At 34.1% G+C, this 17199-nt stretch overlaps 3 protein-coding genes across 6 annotated transcripts; 2 read left to right on the top strand and 1 right to left on the bottom strand.

The window, feature by feature from the left end:
• The first annotated feature begins 2790 nt into the window (after positions 1–2790).
• On the top strand, positions 2791–7018 carry LOC136349321 (probable ATP-dependent RNA helicase DDX27). 4 transcript variants are annotated; one of them, XM_066300811.1, is made up of 8 exons: positions 2906–3023; positions 3085–3276; positions 3390–3562; positions 3841–4321; positions 4532–4732; positions 4787–5153; positions 5318–5638; positions 5945–7018. In XM_066300811.1, exons 3-8 carry the CDS (start codon positions 3467–3469, stop codon positions 6600–6602), a joined length of 2124 nt encoding a protein of 707 aa, XP_066156908.1. In that variant the 5' UTR covers positions 2906–3023; positions 3085–3276; positions 3390–3466; the 3' UTR covers positions 6603–7018. The 4 variants fall into 4 exon arrangements, with proteins under 4 accessions (XP_066156918.1, XP_066156908.1, XP_066156893.1 ...); XM_066300821.1 differs by lacking the exons at positions 2906–3023; positions 3085–3276 and adding an exon at positions 2791–2905; XM_066300796.1 differs by having other exon boundaries at positions 3085–3562.
• Positions 7019–7112: 94 nt separating this feature from the next.
• Positions 7113–7906, bottom strand: Dad1 (dolichyl-diphosphooligosaccharide--protein glycosyltransferase subunit). Its single transcript, XM_066300878.1, has 2 exons — positions 7580–7906; positions 7113–7294 (listed from the first exon to the last, which is right to left on the bottom strand). Exons 1-2 carry the CDS (start codon positions 7785–7787, stop codon positions 7164–7166), a joined length of 339 nt encoding a protein of 112 aa, XP_066156975.1. The 5' UTR covers positions 7788–7906; the 3' UTR covers positions 7113–7163.
• Positions 7907–8188: 282 nt separating this feature from the next.
• On the top strand, positions 8189–17079 carry LOC136349315 (oxysterol-binding protein-related protein 3-like). Its single transcript, XM_066300782.1, has 15 exons — positions 8189–8377; positions 8449–8525; positions 10958–11277; positions 11333–11627; positions 12315–12520; positions 12582–12731; positions 12788–12971; positions 13055–13296; positions 13347–13484; positions 13562–13685; positions 13994–14095; positions 14151–14409; positions 14481–14805; positions 15031–15251; positions 15304–17079. The coding sequence occupies exons 3-15, from the start codon at positions 10978–10980 to the stop codon at positions 15539–15541; spliced, it is 2784 nt and encodes a 927-aa protein (XP_066156879.1). The 5' UTR covers positions 8189–8377; positions 8449–8525; positions 10958–10977; the 3' UTR covers positions 15542–17079.
• The last annotated feature ends 120 nt before the right edge of the window (positions 17080–17199 follow it).

Raw genomic sequence — 17199 nt, 5'->3', positions numbered from 1 at the left:
TACACTAAAGCAATCTATTTGGTAGACATGAAAGCTGACATTGTATCTGAAGTTCTCTGCATCCATTGTATTACTCAATTCTGAACTCCTATATGAATCATTACAAACCAGGACAAACAGTTTGCAAACTTACTTTTCTGCTCATTGCCTGCCATCACTGGCATGCACTGATCAAAATCATGCCCTTACCATCTCATGAGATATGATAAAATTGGCAGAGGACCCTTAATAATACAATGGAAACCAAATCTCGATCAATGTACAACATTCTCATTGCTTCCGATGAAAAGTTACGATAATATTCAAATCCTCACTAAGAATTGCACATATTGCATCATAGCGCAATTTTTTAAATTAAACTATTTTACAAATAATTAAATTAACTCGAGTTGATGCATCTGTTCTGCATATTAATAGATTCCTGAAAAGTATTCGAAATGTTGCTGCAAATTGACAATTTTGTTACACCGTATTGATGTAACTAATTTTTCGGTTTAAAACGGAACTTTCATACATGATTCCTCGTGATCACTAGCGTATAATATTTGCTTTATTGCCATGTTAACAATTAGCTGAACTCACTTGAACTAAACCATTATATAAATGTGCTCATTTGAAAACTTACTATTTCTATCTTTTTCTGATTGTAAATTATCGTTGCGATGCATTTTTCTTTCACTGCAGTTGCTCTTCGTATGTGTTCTATAAAACTTGGAGGTCTCCATATGTCTGTTTAGGCGTCTTTTGCTCTAAACTAGTTGAATTAATAATCATGCAGATTACTTGAGATCTGGCTCACCCATTGAATATTATTGTCGTATCGCCAGCACATGTAGTAATACTGTTGCCGACTGGTAGATCGGGATTTAAAACTTCGTCGAAGTACTTCTCATTTACACATAAATAATATTATAATAATGCTACTAATCTAATAGGTAAATATACGTCTACATGTATGTAATAACAAGTTATAATGACAAGAATGCTTTTGCTAGAGGAAATGTGAATAGGGATATGATTCGAGAAGATAGCTAATCACGGCTTGTCTCAATAAACAGCCATACGGATACGCCACTACAATCACAGTATCACCATCAAGCATCTGTTTTCGCTCATCTTATTGGTGCTTGTAACACTTTTTAGTCACATGTTCAGCAATGCTAATTATTATTATCGTTCTACTGATTAAAAGTTGCTCGTTGAAAAAGGTGTCATTAGTGAGTTGCTTCCAATTATTAAATTTAAATGTCAAGAAAGTGCTCCATAGAGTTTTTATTTGCTGATTTTAAGCTAATATATGGGTAGAATAATGAGATTAACGATTAAATCTCACGTTCACTCTCATAAAATATGCACGCGCCCTGAAATCAAAACTCTTTGTAATTAAAAATTTTATTGTGATTCGTGTTAAGGCTTTCGGTTTCCTAATGATCGAGAACAAAAATCTTTAACGGACTTGTTTCTTTTATTACGCCTCTCTAATAATAATTGTGCATTTAAACATACGGCGTGCTTTTTAGAGAGCGACTGAGGTTCTTACGCATTAATTTTTCAACCCTACATTAGCACCTTTGCCTCTTCAATATGCAGTGAAATTATGACTTGGAATTAAAAAAAATACCATTAGATCAAAAGAACGAAATGTTAATAACACAAGAATTGCATCTTTTGTAAACCTCTTATTTTGAGTGTTTTAGATATTTTACATATTCACTAATTCACCTCTATAAAACCGACATGAAAAGATATCAACTTTAGCGATATAATTTTTTTTTAATCATACGCTTTACCTGTTATTTTTTGAAAGACTTCTAAATCATTATGAATATTAAACAAAGAGAGAAGGAAAGGGGGAGGAGGGGGGAGGATAGGATGGCAACACTTACACTTAACGGGAGGATTATGAGGATAAATACTTTTACTCCTTAATTAGATTTCAATTTTAACACCCTGCATTTCGATAACCAATCATTTCCGGATCAAAATATATGCGATTTTTTTATGGAAAGCCCTCTTCCAATAATTCCAATAATATAAAGTATTACATATGTATCTCTTTGAGTTCTCTGAAGCATAAATTCAAAACTGTTTTTAAAGTTCCTTTAGGGATATATCTAAATTTTCTACAGGGTGCAGTGTGGAATCCAAGAATTTTTAGAACGAGTAGTACTCAACCATTTACAATGGAAGAGTTGTACTTCAACAAGCCTTTCATTTTTTGCAGCGCAGCACATGCTAAATGTAATTTTTTGTTCATGATCATAAAATGCTATGTTTTTGACCAAGCTGATATAATAAAAAACACGCTATATATCAAAAACTAACGATTTTACGATTATTTTTAAAAAACTCAATTTCCATGCCGTACTCTGTAGTAAAAACAAAAATTAAACGCTCACAAAAACCAGTTATATCCAGTAAGAACATTCCTAGGTCAACAGCAAAAAAAAGTGGCAATTCCCAAAACCGGTGATATCCGGATTCCAGACATTCCAATCCGAAGTGCTTTGACGCCGCTTAAAGGGGATGTACTATTCAAAAAAGAGATAGATCTGAAGGTATTTAGATCAGTGGGTCACCACAGGTCAGACAAAGATGAAAGCGTCGATGCAAAAACCAGATAAAAACCTCAATACGTGTAATTCAAGAATGACCTTTCATATATTTATCCTTGTCTCGAATACTCAAGTTATACGAGTCAGAGAGAGACAGGATGATAACATAGGAGCTTTCTTCTTAGATAAATGTCATTTATTTTATTATAACCTCAAAAATATTCGATATAAAGTTAAAAGATTATTGTTATTACATTGTTTATGATAGGAATGTAGTTAAAGTAGTTTGGAATTAAGTTTCGGGGCAATACTTATCTATATGAGGTTTATAGAGCGTCTAAGCTTTTAAGGTAAATGTCAGATTGATGCGATACTTCACTTTATCCTATAGAACATGTCCATTGATTCCCTCTCAAAATCATTTCTGATATGGCTCTTATAAAGTATCTACTTAAGAGTCCTTCTTGTGTAAGTTAACCAACAGGTAAGCAAAGCAGAAATATAATTCTAATTAAAAACCTCTTTGTAGCATCTGCTTGCATTTCTAGATTTTATTAAAATTTAAAACTGAGAAAACGCGAGGGATGTAGTATCAGTTAAGACAATATGCCAGCAATGTTGTCATATTTCTAGTTTTAAGTTTGCAGCGTTGCAACAAGAACTACTGTGGGATAAACCTAACCTAATTTCCTCACATGCGACACCAGTGATGTTATTATATGTTGGTTTTTATTAAATTTTTTATTTACCTAATCAGAGTATTTGTATTAAAATATTTAGTCTTATTTTACTATTGAACGACTAAGCCAGTAGCTCAAAATTGTACCTTTGTAGGACTTACGAAAATAGCCGTCGAGGTACCTAATTTCAGCGATTTCTTCCTCCTAAGTGGCACTAATTATTTTTGATCAATGGAAAATGTAAAGAGATTCAAAGATTTGATTCTTACTATAGATGATGAGACGGATATAACTAATCTATCTGAAAACTCAGATATTGAAGTTGAGGTAAGGATATCAGTGTGTGAATAAGTCATGAATTTAACAGGTTAAATTACCCCCAGGAAGAAAAGTTAGGTATTGTCAAAATCATTGTTCAAATTTAAATAGTCAGTGTCATTTTGAGAAAGATACAATCTCATGTATCTTTCATAGTCTGAAAGATATTAGTCTTTTATATCAAATTTGGGATAGTGTGTAACATTTTAAAGTGTGTGTCATTTACTGTTAGGTAGTATCCATTCAATTTCTACAAATTCACAAGATGTTTTTTTATCCATTTGCAGTTCCAACCATCAAAGCAAGCTCAAAAGAAAAGCACTGATTTTTCACATGACTTTAACTTTGTAAGTTCTGTGGATGAATACAACAAGGATTCCTGGAACGACATAAAAAAATATGTAAAGAGAAAAGCAAAATCAAAAACTGATGACAAAGTTAACAAATTAAGATCTAAGCTGATAGAAGCTGAAAGAACTAAAGAAGATTTAAACTCAAAAACTCATATTGATGATAATGTTGAGTCAGATATAAGTTTATCTGAGGATGAGCTTAAACATGATAAAATAACTTCTAAACTAAAGAAAAAGAAAAGAAAACTGTCAGACACCTTACCAGAAGAAAATAATGATGTTATTGAAAATGATTATGATAATGCAAGTTTTCATCAAATGAACTTGTCAAGACCTTTGCTGAAAGCAATTTCAGACATGAAATTTGTCCATCCAACACCAATTCAAGCAGCTACTGTGCCAGTAGCATTACTTGGTAAGTTATTTTTTAAAAATTTTGAGAGATCATTCTGATTTTAGTTCTAGAAACTGTAGTTAAAATGGCTTTGATACATTCTCAACTTAAAATTTAAAATACCCAATAGGAATATTTTTAAAAATTCTCCAGCAGCAATGTAAATTTAAAAATATTGACCTCAAGAGCTGGTTATAAACAATAATTATTATTGTACTTAAAAAATTTCAGGACGTGACATATGCGGCTGTGCAGCCACTGGCACTGGCAAAACTGCTGCCTATATGCTTCCTACCCTTGAAAGACTTCTATACAGGCCAACAGAAACATCTTTTCTTACAAGAGTATTAGTGTTGGTACCTACTAGAGAACTTGGTGTGCAAGTCTACCAAGTTTCTAAACAATTATCTCAGTACACTAATATCCAAATAGGTTAGGATTTTAAACATTTCAAATTGTTATTATTTAAACTAATTATTAATTTAGGATTGGCTGTTGGTGGTTTAGACTTGAAAGCCCAAGAAAACGTACTACGCAAGAAGCCAGATATAGTAATAGCCACACCTGGCCGACTGATCGATCATCTTAAAAGTACCCCAAGTTTTGGGTTAGAATCGATTGAAGTGTTAATTTTAGACGAAGCCGACCGTATGTTAGATGAATATTTCGCAGAACAAATGAAGGAAATCGTTAAACAATGCTCTAGAACGAGGCAAACTATCTTATTTTCTGCTACTATGACTGATGAGGTTGAGAATTTAGCATCAGTTTCTCTTACAGACCCTGTAAGACTTTTTGTGGACAGCAATAAAGATGTTGCGTTCAATTTGAGACAAGAATTTATTCGTATAAGGTATGTTTTTGCTCATAACAAGTGGAGCCCTACGTGGCTACCGGTGATTGTTTTTTAAACGCCGTGAAAAAAAATGTTAACTACTTCCCATGGAAGTTAGAACCAATAGTGTTCATTTGTAACTAGACTTGTGTTAAAAGATTCGCATAATTCTCCGTTTTAAGGTCCGGGAAAGAAGAAGATCGAGAAGCAATATTAGGAGCTCTCGTCTGTCGAACGTTCCGGGAAAGTTGCATGGTGTTTGTTCAGACCAAAAAACAAGCACATCGCATTCACATCTTGTTAGGTCTTCTCGGTTTGAAGGTAGCAGAGTTGCACGGCAATTTAACGCAACCTCAGCGTCTGGAAGCTCTGGATAGGTTTAAAGATAAATCGGTGGATATTTTGGTGGCCACTGATGTTGCCGCCAGGGGCTTGGATATAGCTGGAGTTAAGACAGTAGTCAACTTCGTTATGCCGGCTGTATTAGAACATTATATACACCGGTAAGCGTTTTTTACTGTTAGACATATTTTACTTTGTTTATGGTCGTGTAGCATGTATGTATGTACAAGGTATCCAAAATAAGGTTATCAGTTATAGACATTGCGATAATAACTATAATAATGGTTCTGATTCCTTTATTTTTGATAAATCGACTAACTTCAACAAAATGGGTATCTTAGTTAATATCAAAATTGAGTATCACGAAAAACTTGACAACTACACGAAATCTATGCAAGAAAGCACTATATAATTAGCAATTATTCTTTTCTTTCATCTACAACCTACATTTTCTATTCATATTTCAGTGTTGGTCGTACTGCTAGAGCGGGTCGAGCAGGGGTGTCGGTGAGCCTGGCCGGAGAACAAGAGAGAAAAATGGTGAAGGACATAATAAAGCGGGCCCGCTTTCCCGTGAAAAATCGGGTAATACCTCCAGACATCCTCGAAAAATATAAACAAAAGCTCATATCACTTGAACCGCAAATTATCCAGATACTGCAGGAGGAAGAAGAAGAAAGATTGTTGAGTAAAGCAGAAAACCAAGCCAACAAAATGGAAAAAATGTTGGCTGGAACTAAAGAGGCCGTACGGCCCTGGTTCCAAACAAAGCAGGAAAGGAAAAAAGAACAAATTAAACTGAAAACTCTTAATGATTCTAAATCTGACAAAACAAAACAAAAAAAGAAATCGAAGAAGGACCTTAAGGATAAGGAACAAAGTGACGGATTATCGAAGATTGCAGCAATTCAAGCTAGGGCCGTCAAGAGGAAAAATAAACTGAAGAAAATATCTGCTGTGGGGAATAGATCGAATGGCAATGAGCAAATGCGGGGAAAGAAACGCAAATCTCATTTCGACGATTTAGTGAACACAAATAATGCAAAGCAAATGAGGTATCAACCAAAATTCTTAAAGAGCCAATCTAAATTTCAAAAAAAGAAACCCAGTAATAAGAGACGATGAGATATAGATTGAGTTGCTTTGTTATTATAAGAGCTTTCTATATTTAGATAATAAAATAAAACGTTGGTTTTCTTAAAACGCCTTTGATATAATGCGAAACATTTTCCAGAAAATGATTAAATAACTGCTTATAAGATAAGCGCTACCATTTGACCAAAACTTCAAATATCATTAAAACTTATATATTAAATTGTTGACAATTGTAATGATGCATCTATTAGGATTTGTTGAGGTTGTCAGTAACGTTAAAAAAAGAAAATAAACATTTTTAGACCCTGCGCTTAGATCGTCATCATGGTTTATAGAAACTTTGTTGGTTTAGCTTTTTCACAAAATTTGGTAAAGGTCTGTTTAAAAAACAACTGTAACTTTTAAATTGTTATTTTAGTCATTATATGCACTTTAATTTTTTGATAGTAAGTACCAAAAAGATCTGTGTTTGGAAACAAATTATGAAAATTATCAAATTTTTCATATTTTTAAAAAAAGGCAAGAAATAAAAAATAAAAAAATACTTAATGGTAATGTTTATTAAGTATGACAAAATAAGCATCTTTGAATTCATCCAACGAAGTTCATTACAACTAAATGCAAAATGGTATGTGCAAAAATAAAATCAGCAAATCCCCTCTCTGGACTGATCCCATAGAATTGGTTCTTATTTTCTGGGTTTACTTGCAGCCTTAGGCAAACTGAAAAAAAAAATCGATAATTATAAAATCCAACCAAAACAAAAATGACTTGTAAATGAAAAATAGTCATGATATAGTTTTTGAGACATCCATACATGTAGGCCTAGTTTATGCCACATTATACATAAGTTTGGGCGTGGGCATAAGGTGCGTACTTGATTTAATTTACTTGACTATGTTGAGACTTGTGAGGTACCTGCATGTAACACAATTTCAAGTAACAACTTCTCCCTTCTTACATAAAATATATCTCTAAACAGAATATGCACAGTTGAAAACACTTACCTCCCAATACAAAACAACTCACAGTAGATATAAATCCACTCAAGAATGAATTAAATGGAAACGTGCCCACTAAAATGCAATAAAGAAACTGAATAATGCCGGTTAACAATATATAAAATAAATAGGCGTCGATAGCCTTTAACTTCTTTGGAGTTTTTGATAAATAATCGTTAAAGAATTTCGACACTACTGAGGTAATTTGTGCCATATTTTAGCAGATTAACAACGATTCTTTTTAGCCCTTCGAATAAAAATAGTTTTGATATGCAAAATATTGAAAATTAACACGACTTTGGAAAGAAGGTGACGTAGTCACTTACCGTACTGTGTCAGCATCAGCTGATCACCACTTGTACGAAAACAAGCATATTTAAAGATGTCGCTGTAAGTCTTCAGATTTTACAGGATAATTTTCTTGTTAAAACAGCAGAATGACAGCAAAATTTGACCGAATATTTGGTTATAATTCAAATAAATCTTCGTTACGGCCTCCTACGGCCTTCATATTGGCAACGTCTCCTGCCTTATATTACAGATAGACTACTTTGTGAGTCTCGAATGGCGCCCTCTGCCGGTCCTCGATGAACAGACTTTTCAATTGTCAGTTATCAATGAAAAAAAAATTAAAAACAGAGATTTGTATTTTGTGTTGTATTTCTCCTTATGTATTTCAAGAGTATAATTCATGATGTTTTTAAACAAAACTAATAACTTTTATATTCATTAAACTTCTTTGCATTCCCGGTACTAATTCTAGCACTGCTCGGACGACGCAACATTTCGATTTTATGAAAAAAGGTTGGTAAATAACCATTCCGTAGCATCATCACAATCACAATGTTTTATGTAATAATTATTCTAATTTTTAGGTGATTTTTTACCCTGTACTTCCACATTACAATCTGCCGTAAATATTTGAAACAATCATTATCCTACTTGTTCTAAGGTACGTCAGTAATAATTTATTATACTAACAATAATTTGGTTGGCATATCCAGGGTGCTTGTGTAAGCATATAAATTAGAACAATTGGAACCCACTAGGTACTAATTTAATTTTTCTCATTTAATTTGAGGAAATCTGCTTCTTTGAATGCTATTTGTTTTTTTATTAATAGTATGCCTACATCTGAGCTTACATCCTACATAAGCACTGTCTAGATAACACCATTTAAGCATGTACTGTGTAGTCAAATAATTATTTAGGTATATTTGTAAATACTTTTTCTACGGTTTCTGATGATGTCATATACCTATTGTTAATAGGCAAACAGTAAGTATTTATACCAATATACTTCATTCTTAATCATGCAAATTCATTCACTTATTTGAAACCTGATTCTACTGGTAAATGGTATGTTCATGAATCCATAGAAAAGGAATTTTACTAGATGAAGTAAATCTACTAGGGTAAAACATACCATCCCTATAGCTGGGAGACCTTTGCCAATGAGTCTCAGTCACAACTATAAAACCATGTATCACTTACAATAACAATTTAGTAATGAACCAAGATAAAACCCACACAATATAGTTTTGTTGTTGGCAGGCTTATTTTTAAAAAAGTTCATGTTTTCCTCTTAGTAGAAAAACAACTAAATAGGTTGTACCTTTTAAATTATTAGAGCTACATATTAACTTATCTCTAAACTGTAAAGATCATATAAATAAGCCATGTTTGATAGGTTTTTGCCAAAAACTGCTATATTTTAAACTAAAGTATATTGCATCTATCTATTTTTATTAAAAACTAAAAATAATTTTCCAGAATAATACTTTTTATATATGAGGTGAATTTCTAAGTTAGACATATACCTAAGTCCTCATATTAAATGTTTGTCTTGCTACTACTGCTGCTGTACTAATTTATCTAGTTAATTAGTATTTAAAACACCTGTAAAACTTTTTCTGTGGTAATCAGATTAAGAAATAAGTAAAAAAGCTAAGTAGTTGCTTGTCATGCAATAGATGATCAAAATAATGAAATTTACGTTATCAGCATGTGCATTGGGCTCAATTGGTACAAAGGTTATAAAGATGCTCCGCCTACCGGACAAAATGAAATTTACCTTTTCTACGTACTACGTTACGAACTGCCCACTGGCTATTTTGCAAAATAGAATTTCTTTAATTTATTCAGCAACTACAACAATATAAATACTTATGCTTAAACACGCACGAAGAGAAAGGAGAATCTGTGTGTACAACGTTCACATTTGTTTGCTTTAGAGACTGTTTGGGAATACTTTGACTACAGAGGGTGATTCAAAAAAATTACAACCTACATTGGGAGGTGATTGCTGACATTATTTTAAGATAAGCAACCCAATTGAAAAAAACTCTGTAACAGCATCATTATAAAGATACAGGGTGTTCAAATTTTAATAGTATGCCACTGGTTTTTTTCAAAGCTAAATAAAACAGTTTTTTCCATATATTACATCATTTACAAGATTAAATTTTGAAAAGTCCTCAGTTTTTCATGTTTTGCCATGTGTTTCATTGTTTTGGGTAATTATATTCAAATGTTCTGTTATTTGATGTACAAAAAAGAAGAGAAATGCTGACTGGTAAAGATTGTTTAACATTTTTTATTGACACCAGAATGTTGTGAAATTTGTTCACTTTACTAACATTTATTAGTGTACATATATTAGTGTGTTGGGAGTTTAAAGGCCTGATCGTGCAACATTTGAGTTTAATAAACCAACAATTTATACTCTTGAAGAAGTCATGAAGTTGGATTATATAATCTGCATATGTCCGTCAATTTGACTGTTTCAAGATCTCTGTAATCTGAGATATTCATCGATATAAAGAAAATGGAATAGTACAAGGAAAGTCTCGTAATCAACGCCCACGCGTCCTAGTAAAATTGAAGATAGATATATCTGATGCAATTTGCCCGTCTAAATTGAAAAATAATGTCCCCGGCCATAGAACTGGCCATTCAATAAATCCTTGTTATCTATTAAAAAAAAAGAGGCAGGACTCCAGAAGCAATTTGACAATAATTGAAAATCGCTTCGTATATGAGAAGCCATTGAAAGTAGAAGTCTGCCGTTTTTGTCATTTAGAGTTTCTCACAATTTGGACCCATCTACATGAACTTTTCTCTATCTACTCAGAAAATAGGAATTTTCTTTTAAAACAGTCCAAATCTGACCACCCTGTACGTGCAAACATTTAGCGACAAAGTATATAAAAAGGTTGTCTTGGCGGATTTAACGTTTTTGTTTCATCGACTTAAATTACCGGCAATAAAATGCAATTAACTGACAAATTACACTGTTTATGCATAAACTACATGACCTAATGCACATCCAATGTTTGCCAGTAGCTTACTCGAGGTTGAGCATCACTTTATTTTTTATTTTAGATTAACTGAGCTTAACTGGGATGGCAACAAATGGAAAGAAAAGTCCGGAACTTACAAGGGTAAAGTCAAAAGTGCCCAATTCCGCAACCCAAGCAAGTGATTCTGATGCTAGTCTAGAAACAAATAGTTTAAGTGCGGATAGCGGAACCGAACAAAATCACACCTTCCAAAACGCAAAGAGGAAAAAGAGGAACAGGAAAGGTTCCGAGTGGGAAATTATGGAGGGCCTAAAAGATGGGCAGCGCTTCGAAAGTAAACCTAATTTATATAGCGGTTACTTGCATAAGAAGAGGAAATGGCCTTTGAAAGGATGGCATAAGGTAAATTCAAGTCTCTAGTTTGTATTTCGGTTTAATTTAGTTTCAACGGTTTTAGCGCTATTTCATTCTTGATAAAGGTATTTTAATTTATGGAAAAAATCCGGTGGATATTAGGAAGGGTAAAATTCACGGTACTTTGGATATTGGCCTTTCTGTGATAACTACGAAAGCTCGTCGGCGTCGCGTAGACATCGACGCCGAAGAGTTTATCTACCATTTAAAGGCGAAGACAGATGATATTTTCACGGGCTGGGTGCAACAGCTTACGGCTCATAGGCTGTACCGTCAGCACATTATAACCTATGGTACTAACGTAGGGAACTTGTTTTCGTCGACAGATAGGATTCATGGTGTGTAGTTGTTAAAGCTAATGTTGTTGAACAACTAATTTTGGTTTTTAAGTACAATATTTCATGTGGTAAATTAGTATCGTGGTACTAAAATACTGAAAATATGTAGCTGAATTGTCTTTTAAATGAGAGGTACTAAAAGTCGTATTATGTTTATTGGACCCGTAATGTGAGTTTATAATATATGAAAAAATATCAGAATTGGCCAATTTTCATATATTTGATTAGAGTATTTACAAGTTATCCATAATGACTAAGTTTTTATTAGTTAATCATGTCCGAATTAAAAAATCTCAGGACATGCAACTAGTAATTTCTCCTTCCTAATGATATTGATGACAGCAAGTAAGCTTTGCAGTGGATGATATAGTAAGAATCAATTTCAACACAGACAAGTCTTTCAAACTTATCATTATAAAATTTCAAAGCTCTTAATCTACTAAAAGAATCCATATATTTACATATGCTTTGTTTTCGAAGATATTCAAAGATAAAAAGTGACCATTTATGTATGAATCTTTAGTTGGAATCTTTAGTGCTTTTACAGAAACATAATGAAGACAAGAAAAAACTTTTCAAATAAAGTCGCTCCTTTAATCGTTTAAAATAAAAATCATGTATTAGTTGTCCAACAGCTGGTGTAAAGGTTTTAGAATTGTTGTTTTGGTTATAAAATGTCCATTTCAGGTCTTAATATATCAGCGGATATTGTTTCGAAAGATGGTTCGCTTAATAGAAAGATTAAATCCAACAGTGCAAGCCGCCTTGGGTTTTGGGTACAAGAATCTACGACGACTTTAGAGAAATGTCAAAGAAATTCGGTTGAAGTGGAGAAAAATTTGGATAAAATGAACTCCATTTTGCAGCAAATTGAAAATGTCGTCACTTTGGAGGTGATTATATTAGCCCTTATTTAGAAAAGCAATTAAATTTTGTCTCTTTAAACTTGCTTAGACCATTGAAGCAGCCTCTCCAAATGTGAAAAAAGATAGAAGGAAGTTCGGTTTACGGAAAAAGAAGACTAAAACTAACAGTGTCGATCTAAGTATCCAATTTAACAAATCTACGGTTGTAACAGAAAACGATAATACGTCCCCTTCGTCCGTAAGATCCCGCTTATCCGATATACGCTTTATGTAAACTGTGAAATGCGATTTTAGGCCAACTCTTTCTCAGTGCTTTCCTTATCGCACCAACAAATAAACACACTGGGGTCATCCTTACCGGTGCCCTCACAGACAACAGCTGAGTCCATGACTTCTGATAGCATAAGTAATTCAGACGCCATATCTTTACCTGCTGATATACAGCTCAGGGATGAGTTTATTAATTTGGCCAGAACAGGTAATATATACTCAGTGTGATTAAATGAACAATTAATTAATCAAGTTTAGGTATGAAAACTTTTTTATTATTTTGGTTCGTAGTGGTAGGTGATCTGAAAAGTATAATTCATAACTTAAATTCGGAACGAGAACGCCTCAAAACCACTCTCGATTCCGAACCATGTGCACTATTTACTAACCCCACCAATCAAAATACGATAAGCCTAAAAGACGATCTCAGTAAGATTCTGAAGCAAAACTTGGATCTAAAGAGCCGCCTGTTGAAGATCCACGAGGCCTCAAATGTGGAGGAAGTTGCTAGTTTGGAGCAGTTAAAGGAGAAGGTACATTTTTTATATGGCGCTTGATTTTACATAAATACTTATGTTTCCAGGGGTTGCGTTACAGTAGTTCCTTAAGCTATAGCTCGTCTTGCGTCAGCGCTACGGAGTTTTTTGACGCTGAGGATCTCGCCACTGATAAAACTGCAATTTATCAGAGCGCTGATGATGAAAAAGATGAGGAAAGCGAAGTAAGAGTGCTGAATTTTATTTCGTTTTTATAAGTAACGTATTTATGTATATATTTTTCTCTTTTTTATTTGGCTAGGTTCGCACAAGGTCAGAAAGTAGCTCGGAGGCAGATTCTTTTTCTAGTGGAGAGGGAAGTATTAGTTCTGAATCGGATTTAGGAACGGAGTTGCACCGCCCAGTTTCCAGCTTAGACACGGGAGGTAAGTAAAGTTCATTTATACTTCACCATTAGAGAAGCAGCAGTAAGAATTTTGCAAAAAAAAAATTACTTTTCTATTGTTCTTTGGACGGGATGTATATATGACTTGTCAACGCAGCATCCTTTTAATATTTCCCTGTATTAAAATTAGTGAAACGATCCTTGTTATTTAAATTACATTTAAAGTTTGTTTATTTAAATTGTTGTTTATTTACCTTTTTGCAACACTATGATTTTGTAACTGTAGAAACTCCCCCACCCTGTAGATCTAATACTGGCAGTAAAAAAAAAAATTATTTTCTTTTCCAGACTTATTAGACCGGAGTCTAACAGGTAGACGAACAACCTTACCTGCTCCTCGACCACACACAGGCGGTCTTTCCTTATGGAATCTCCTTAGTAAAAATATAGGTAGGTAATATTGAAAAACAAAGAGAATTTAATTATTAACAAAACTTGAATTTAGGCAAAGATCTGTCCCAAGTTAGTATGCCGGTAGCTTTAAACGAACCTCTGAACGCTTTGCAACGACTTTGCGAGGAACTGGAGTATTCGGAATTATTAGACAGGGCAGCTAATATTGATGATCCCTACGAACGAATGGTACACGTGGCGGCTTTTGCTGTGTCTGCATATGCGAGCACTTTAAGTAGAGCTGGAAACAAACCGTTCAATCCGTTGTTAGGCGAAACCTATGAGTGTATCAGGGAAGATCGAGGTTTCAGGTATGTTGTTATTGTCTAACCTGGTATAAAATTGAATTTTTATCTTTGTTTCGACATGTAAAAAATTTCAGATTCGTAGCGGAACAAGTTTCTCATCATCCGCCAATCAGTGCTTGTTACGCGGAAAGTCCAAATTTCACATTTTGGCAGGACGCGCGGATTAAAACGAAGTTTTGGGGTAAAAGTATGGAGTTCCAACCGGTCGGTTACGTTCGAGTGATGTTGCCGAAAACAGGAGACGTTTATACATGGAATAAAGTAACCACCTGCGTTCACAATTTGTTCAGCAACCAACGATGGGTTGATCAGTATGGGGAACTGAAAATCGACGACGGGAAAGTCACCTGCAAATTGACATTCTCAAAGGCGAGCTATTGGTCGTCGAAAAGGCACGAGGTGAGTATTGTGAAAGCAGCAGTTTGAATTTCATAACGGCTATTGAAAAATACAATCTTACGTATCTATTTGTGGAAGGAAAATTACACTCTTGTGTGTGGTATTCATATTTTGTCTTTCATTCAGCTATAAAAACAAACATTGCAGGGATATGTATGAAAGCACTTTGAAATGATGTTGTTTTATTTTTTATTAAAAAAATCAACGTATAGGTTTTTTCTTAAGGTGGTAGGTGCCGTGTACGACGAGGGGGGTAAACAAGTGTGCCGCCTCTTCGGCAAATGGTCAGAGTCACTCTACTGCGGCGTCGCGCCTTCGGCCCGCTGCATATGGCGCGCTGGCAACTTACCAGAAAACCATGAACACTACTACGGTTTCACGAGATTTGCGATTGAGCTGAACGAGTTGGGCCCCAACTCTTCCTTGTTACCTCCGACAGACACCAGGTGAGTAGATTATAATAAATGTGTTAGTCCTAGCAGTATTATCACAAAACAGGTTCCGGCCGGACCAAAAAGCTCTGGAGGAAGGCGACTTGAATACCGCCGAAAATTTAAAGTCGCAGCTCGAAAATGCGCAACGAGACCGTCGCAAACGCAGGGAAGAGTTGGGTATTCCGTATGAACCTCGTTGGTTCTCGAATCCGCGCGAAGACGTTTGGGAGTATAATGGTAAATATTGGGAATTGCGCGAGAGGCCCGGTTTCAGTAATCTCCAGTTTGAGTCCCTTTGGTGACAATAAAAAATAAACTATATATTTTTAAAACATTGAATGTCTAAGGTTTAGTTGTTGATGCTGTCCCGCAAAGTTGGCAACAGAGGTTCAAAATTGTGATGTCGTTTCGGTAAAAAGTCGCATTCAGATACAATTTTTATTTCTTCTATTATACTTTATTTTTTAATTTATAACGATTTTTATTTGTTGATTGTGTTGACTAAAGATTCTCGTTGTGTCATACAGTTTGTTAAACACAAATATTACATGAATCGACGCTAATCGAATTCACGCAAATGTGTCACATAAGACCAATTCGTGTTCGACCTTATTTTCAAATATTACGTTATGGTAATATAACTTGATGTGATTGGCATAGAATTTATTTTAGAATACGTTGGTGTGTCGGCGTTTTACTGAAACGACATTGTAAGATTGATAATTTTTCGAAAAGAATTAATCTTCGTCGTTATCTTACTGTATTATTATGTATTCAGGCAAGTGTATGTTCCAGAGAAACTGTTAATCTTTTTTTCTTTTCGTTAAGCTTTTTGTTCATGTATTGACTTACTTATACTTATTTATTTTGTGGCTGGTGACGTTCAATTCTACTCCCTATCTATCTGTGATGATCAATTGCAACCAGTGGAATGGCCGCAAAGCAAATTGCATTTTGTAATTTTGTTACTTATTTTATATACAATGGAGCTACTCTTGCATAAACGCAAAAACTTGGAAACTTAAAATAAGTCAATTGAAATCACAGTTTCTCTGAAATGTTCGTAGAGCGTTTTAGGGCGTTGTTTACAGCCTTACACCGATTTCTTGGAGAGAGCAAAGCTTGCCGAAAGTTAAAAAATCCTTTAAATCGCCTCTTACGACTATAGCTCTTTTACGTATGCAGAAATCGCACCGCAATATTTTTTCACAACTCTCCTAATTCGCTCTTCATATTTGCAACAGGAATAACAAAGCTTTAATTAATAGTCGGCTGTAGCCCAAGTTTTACTTTATAGGTTCGGGAATTTTAGATGTAAACGTGAAGTATTTATGTGGTATTTTTGAATTTGAGAAGTTTAATGTAAATTGAGTATTTCTACGGCGATTAAATGTGGCCATCCCGCGACGCAATATAGCTGTGACGTACAGTACCTAGTATTTATTATTAAAGTTATGATGTTATTGTTATTCCTAACCGCTAAGCTTCAAGGTATTCAGGTAATTCAGCCATATGGAGTGGCTGCAGAAATACTGCGGTATTTATCTTGCTTTGGGTTCTTGTCAAATTAAAAAAAATTGTTTCTGTTTTTCTGGTTTAAGTATATTACAAAGTTTAAGGCGAGTTTTAATCAAACAATGGAACAAAAATGTCATCAATTCCGCTTAAAAAAGAGATATATGAAGTAATATATGGATAAAATATTTTGTATTAAACTTAACGATTGATTGCCAGAGTAAGAAACCATTAGCAGCAGGATAAATATCGTTAATTGTTGCACTATTCGTGATATGTTGATCATTCGGAAAAAGGCAATAAAACCTAATATAAAAATATGCAATTTGTTGTTTAATATTTCCATAATAGCAGTATTATAAAATACTTTCATTTTCAAATATTCTTTTAATGCTTCTAAGGATTCCTTAAAAATGTATAGTAAAGACATCTTGTTGCGGACCCA

The sequence above is a fragment of the Euwallacea fornicatus genome, chromosome 2 (genome assembly GCF_040115645.1).
Source record: "Euwallacea fornicatus isolate EFF26 chromosome 2, ASM4011564v1, whole genome shotgun sequence".
Classification (NCBI taxonomy): Eukaryota; Metazoa; Arthropoda; class Insecta; order Coleoptera; family Curculionidae; genus Euwallacea; species Euwallacea fornicatus.
Note: the sequence above shows the minus strand (reverse complement) of the source record. Positions and strands in the feature narration are given on the sequence as shown.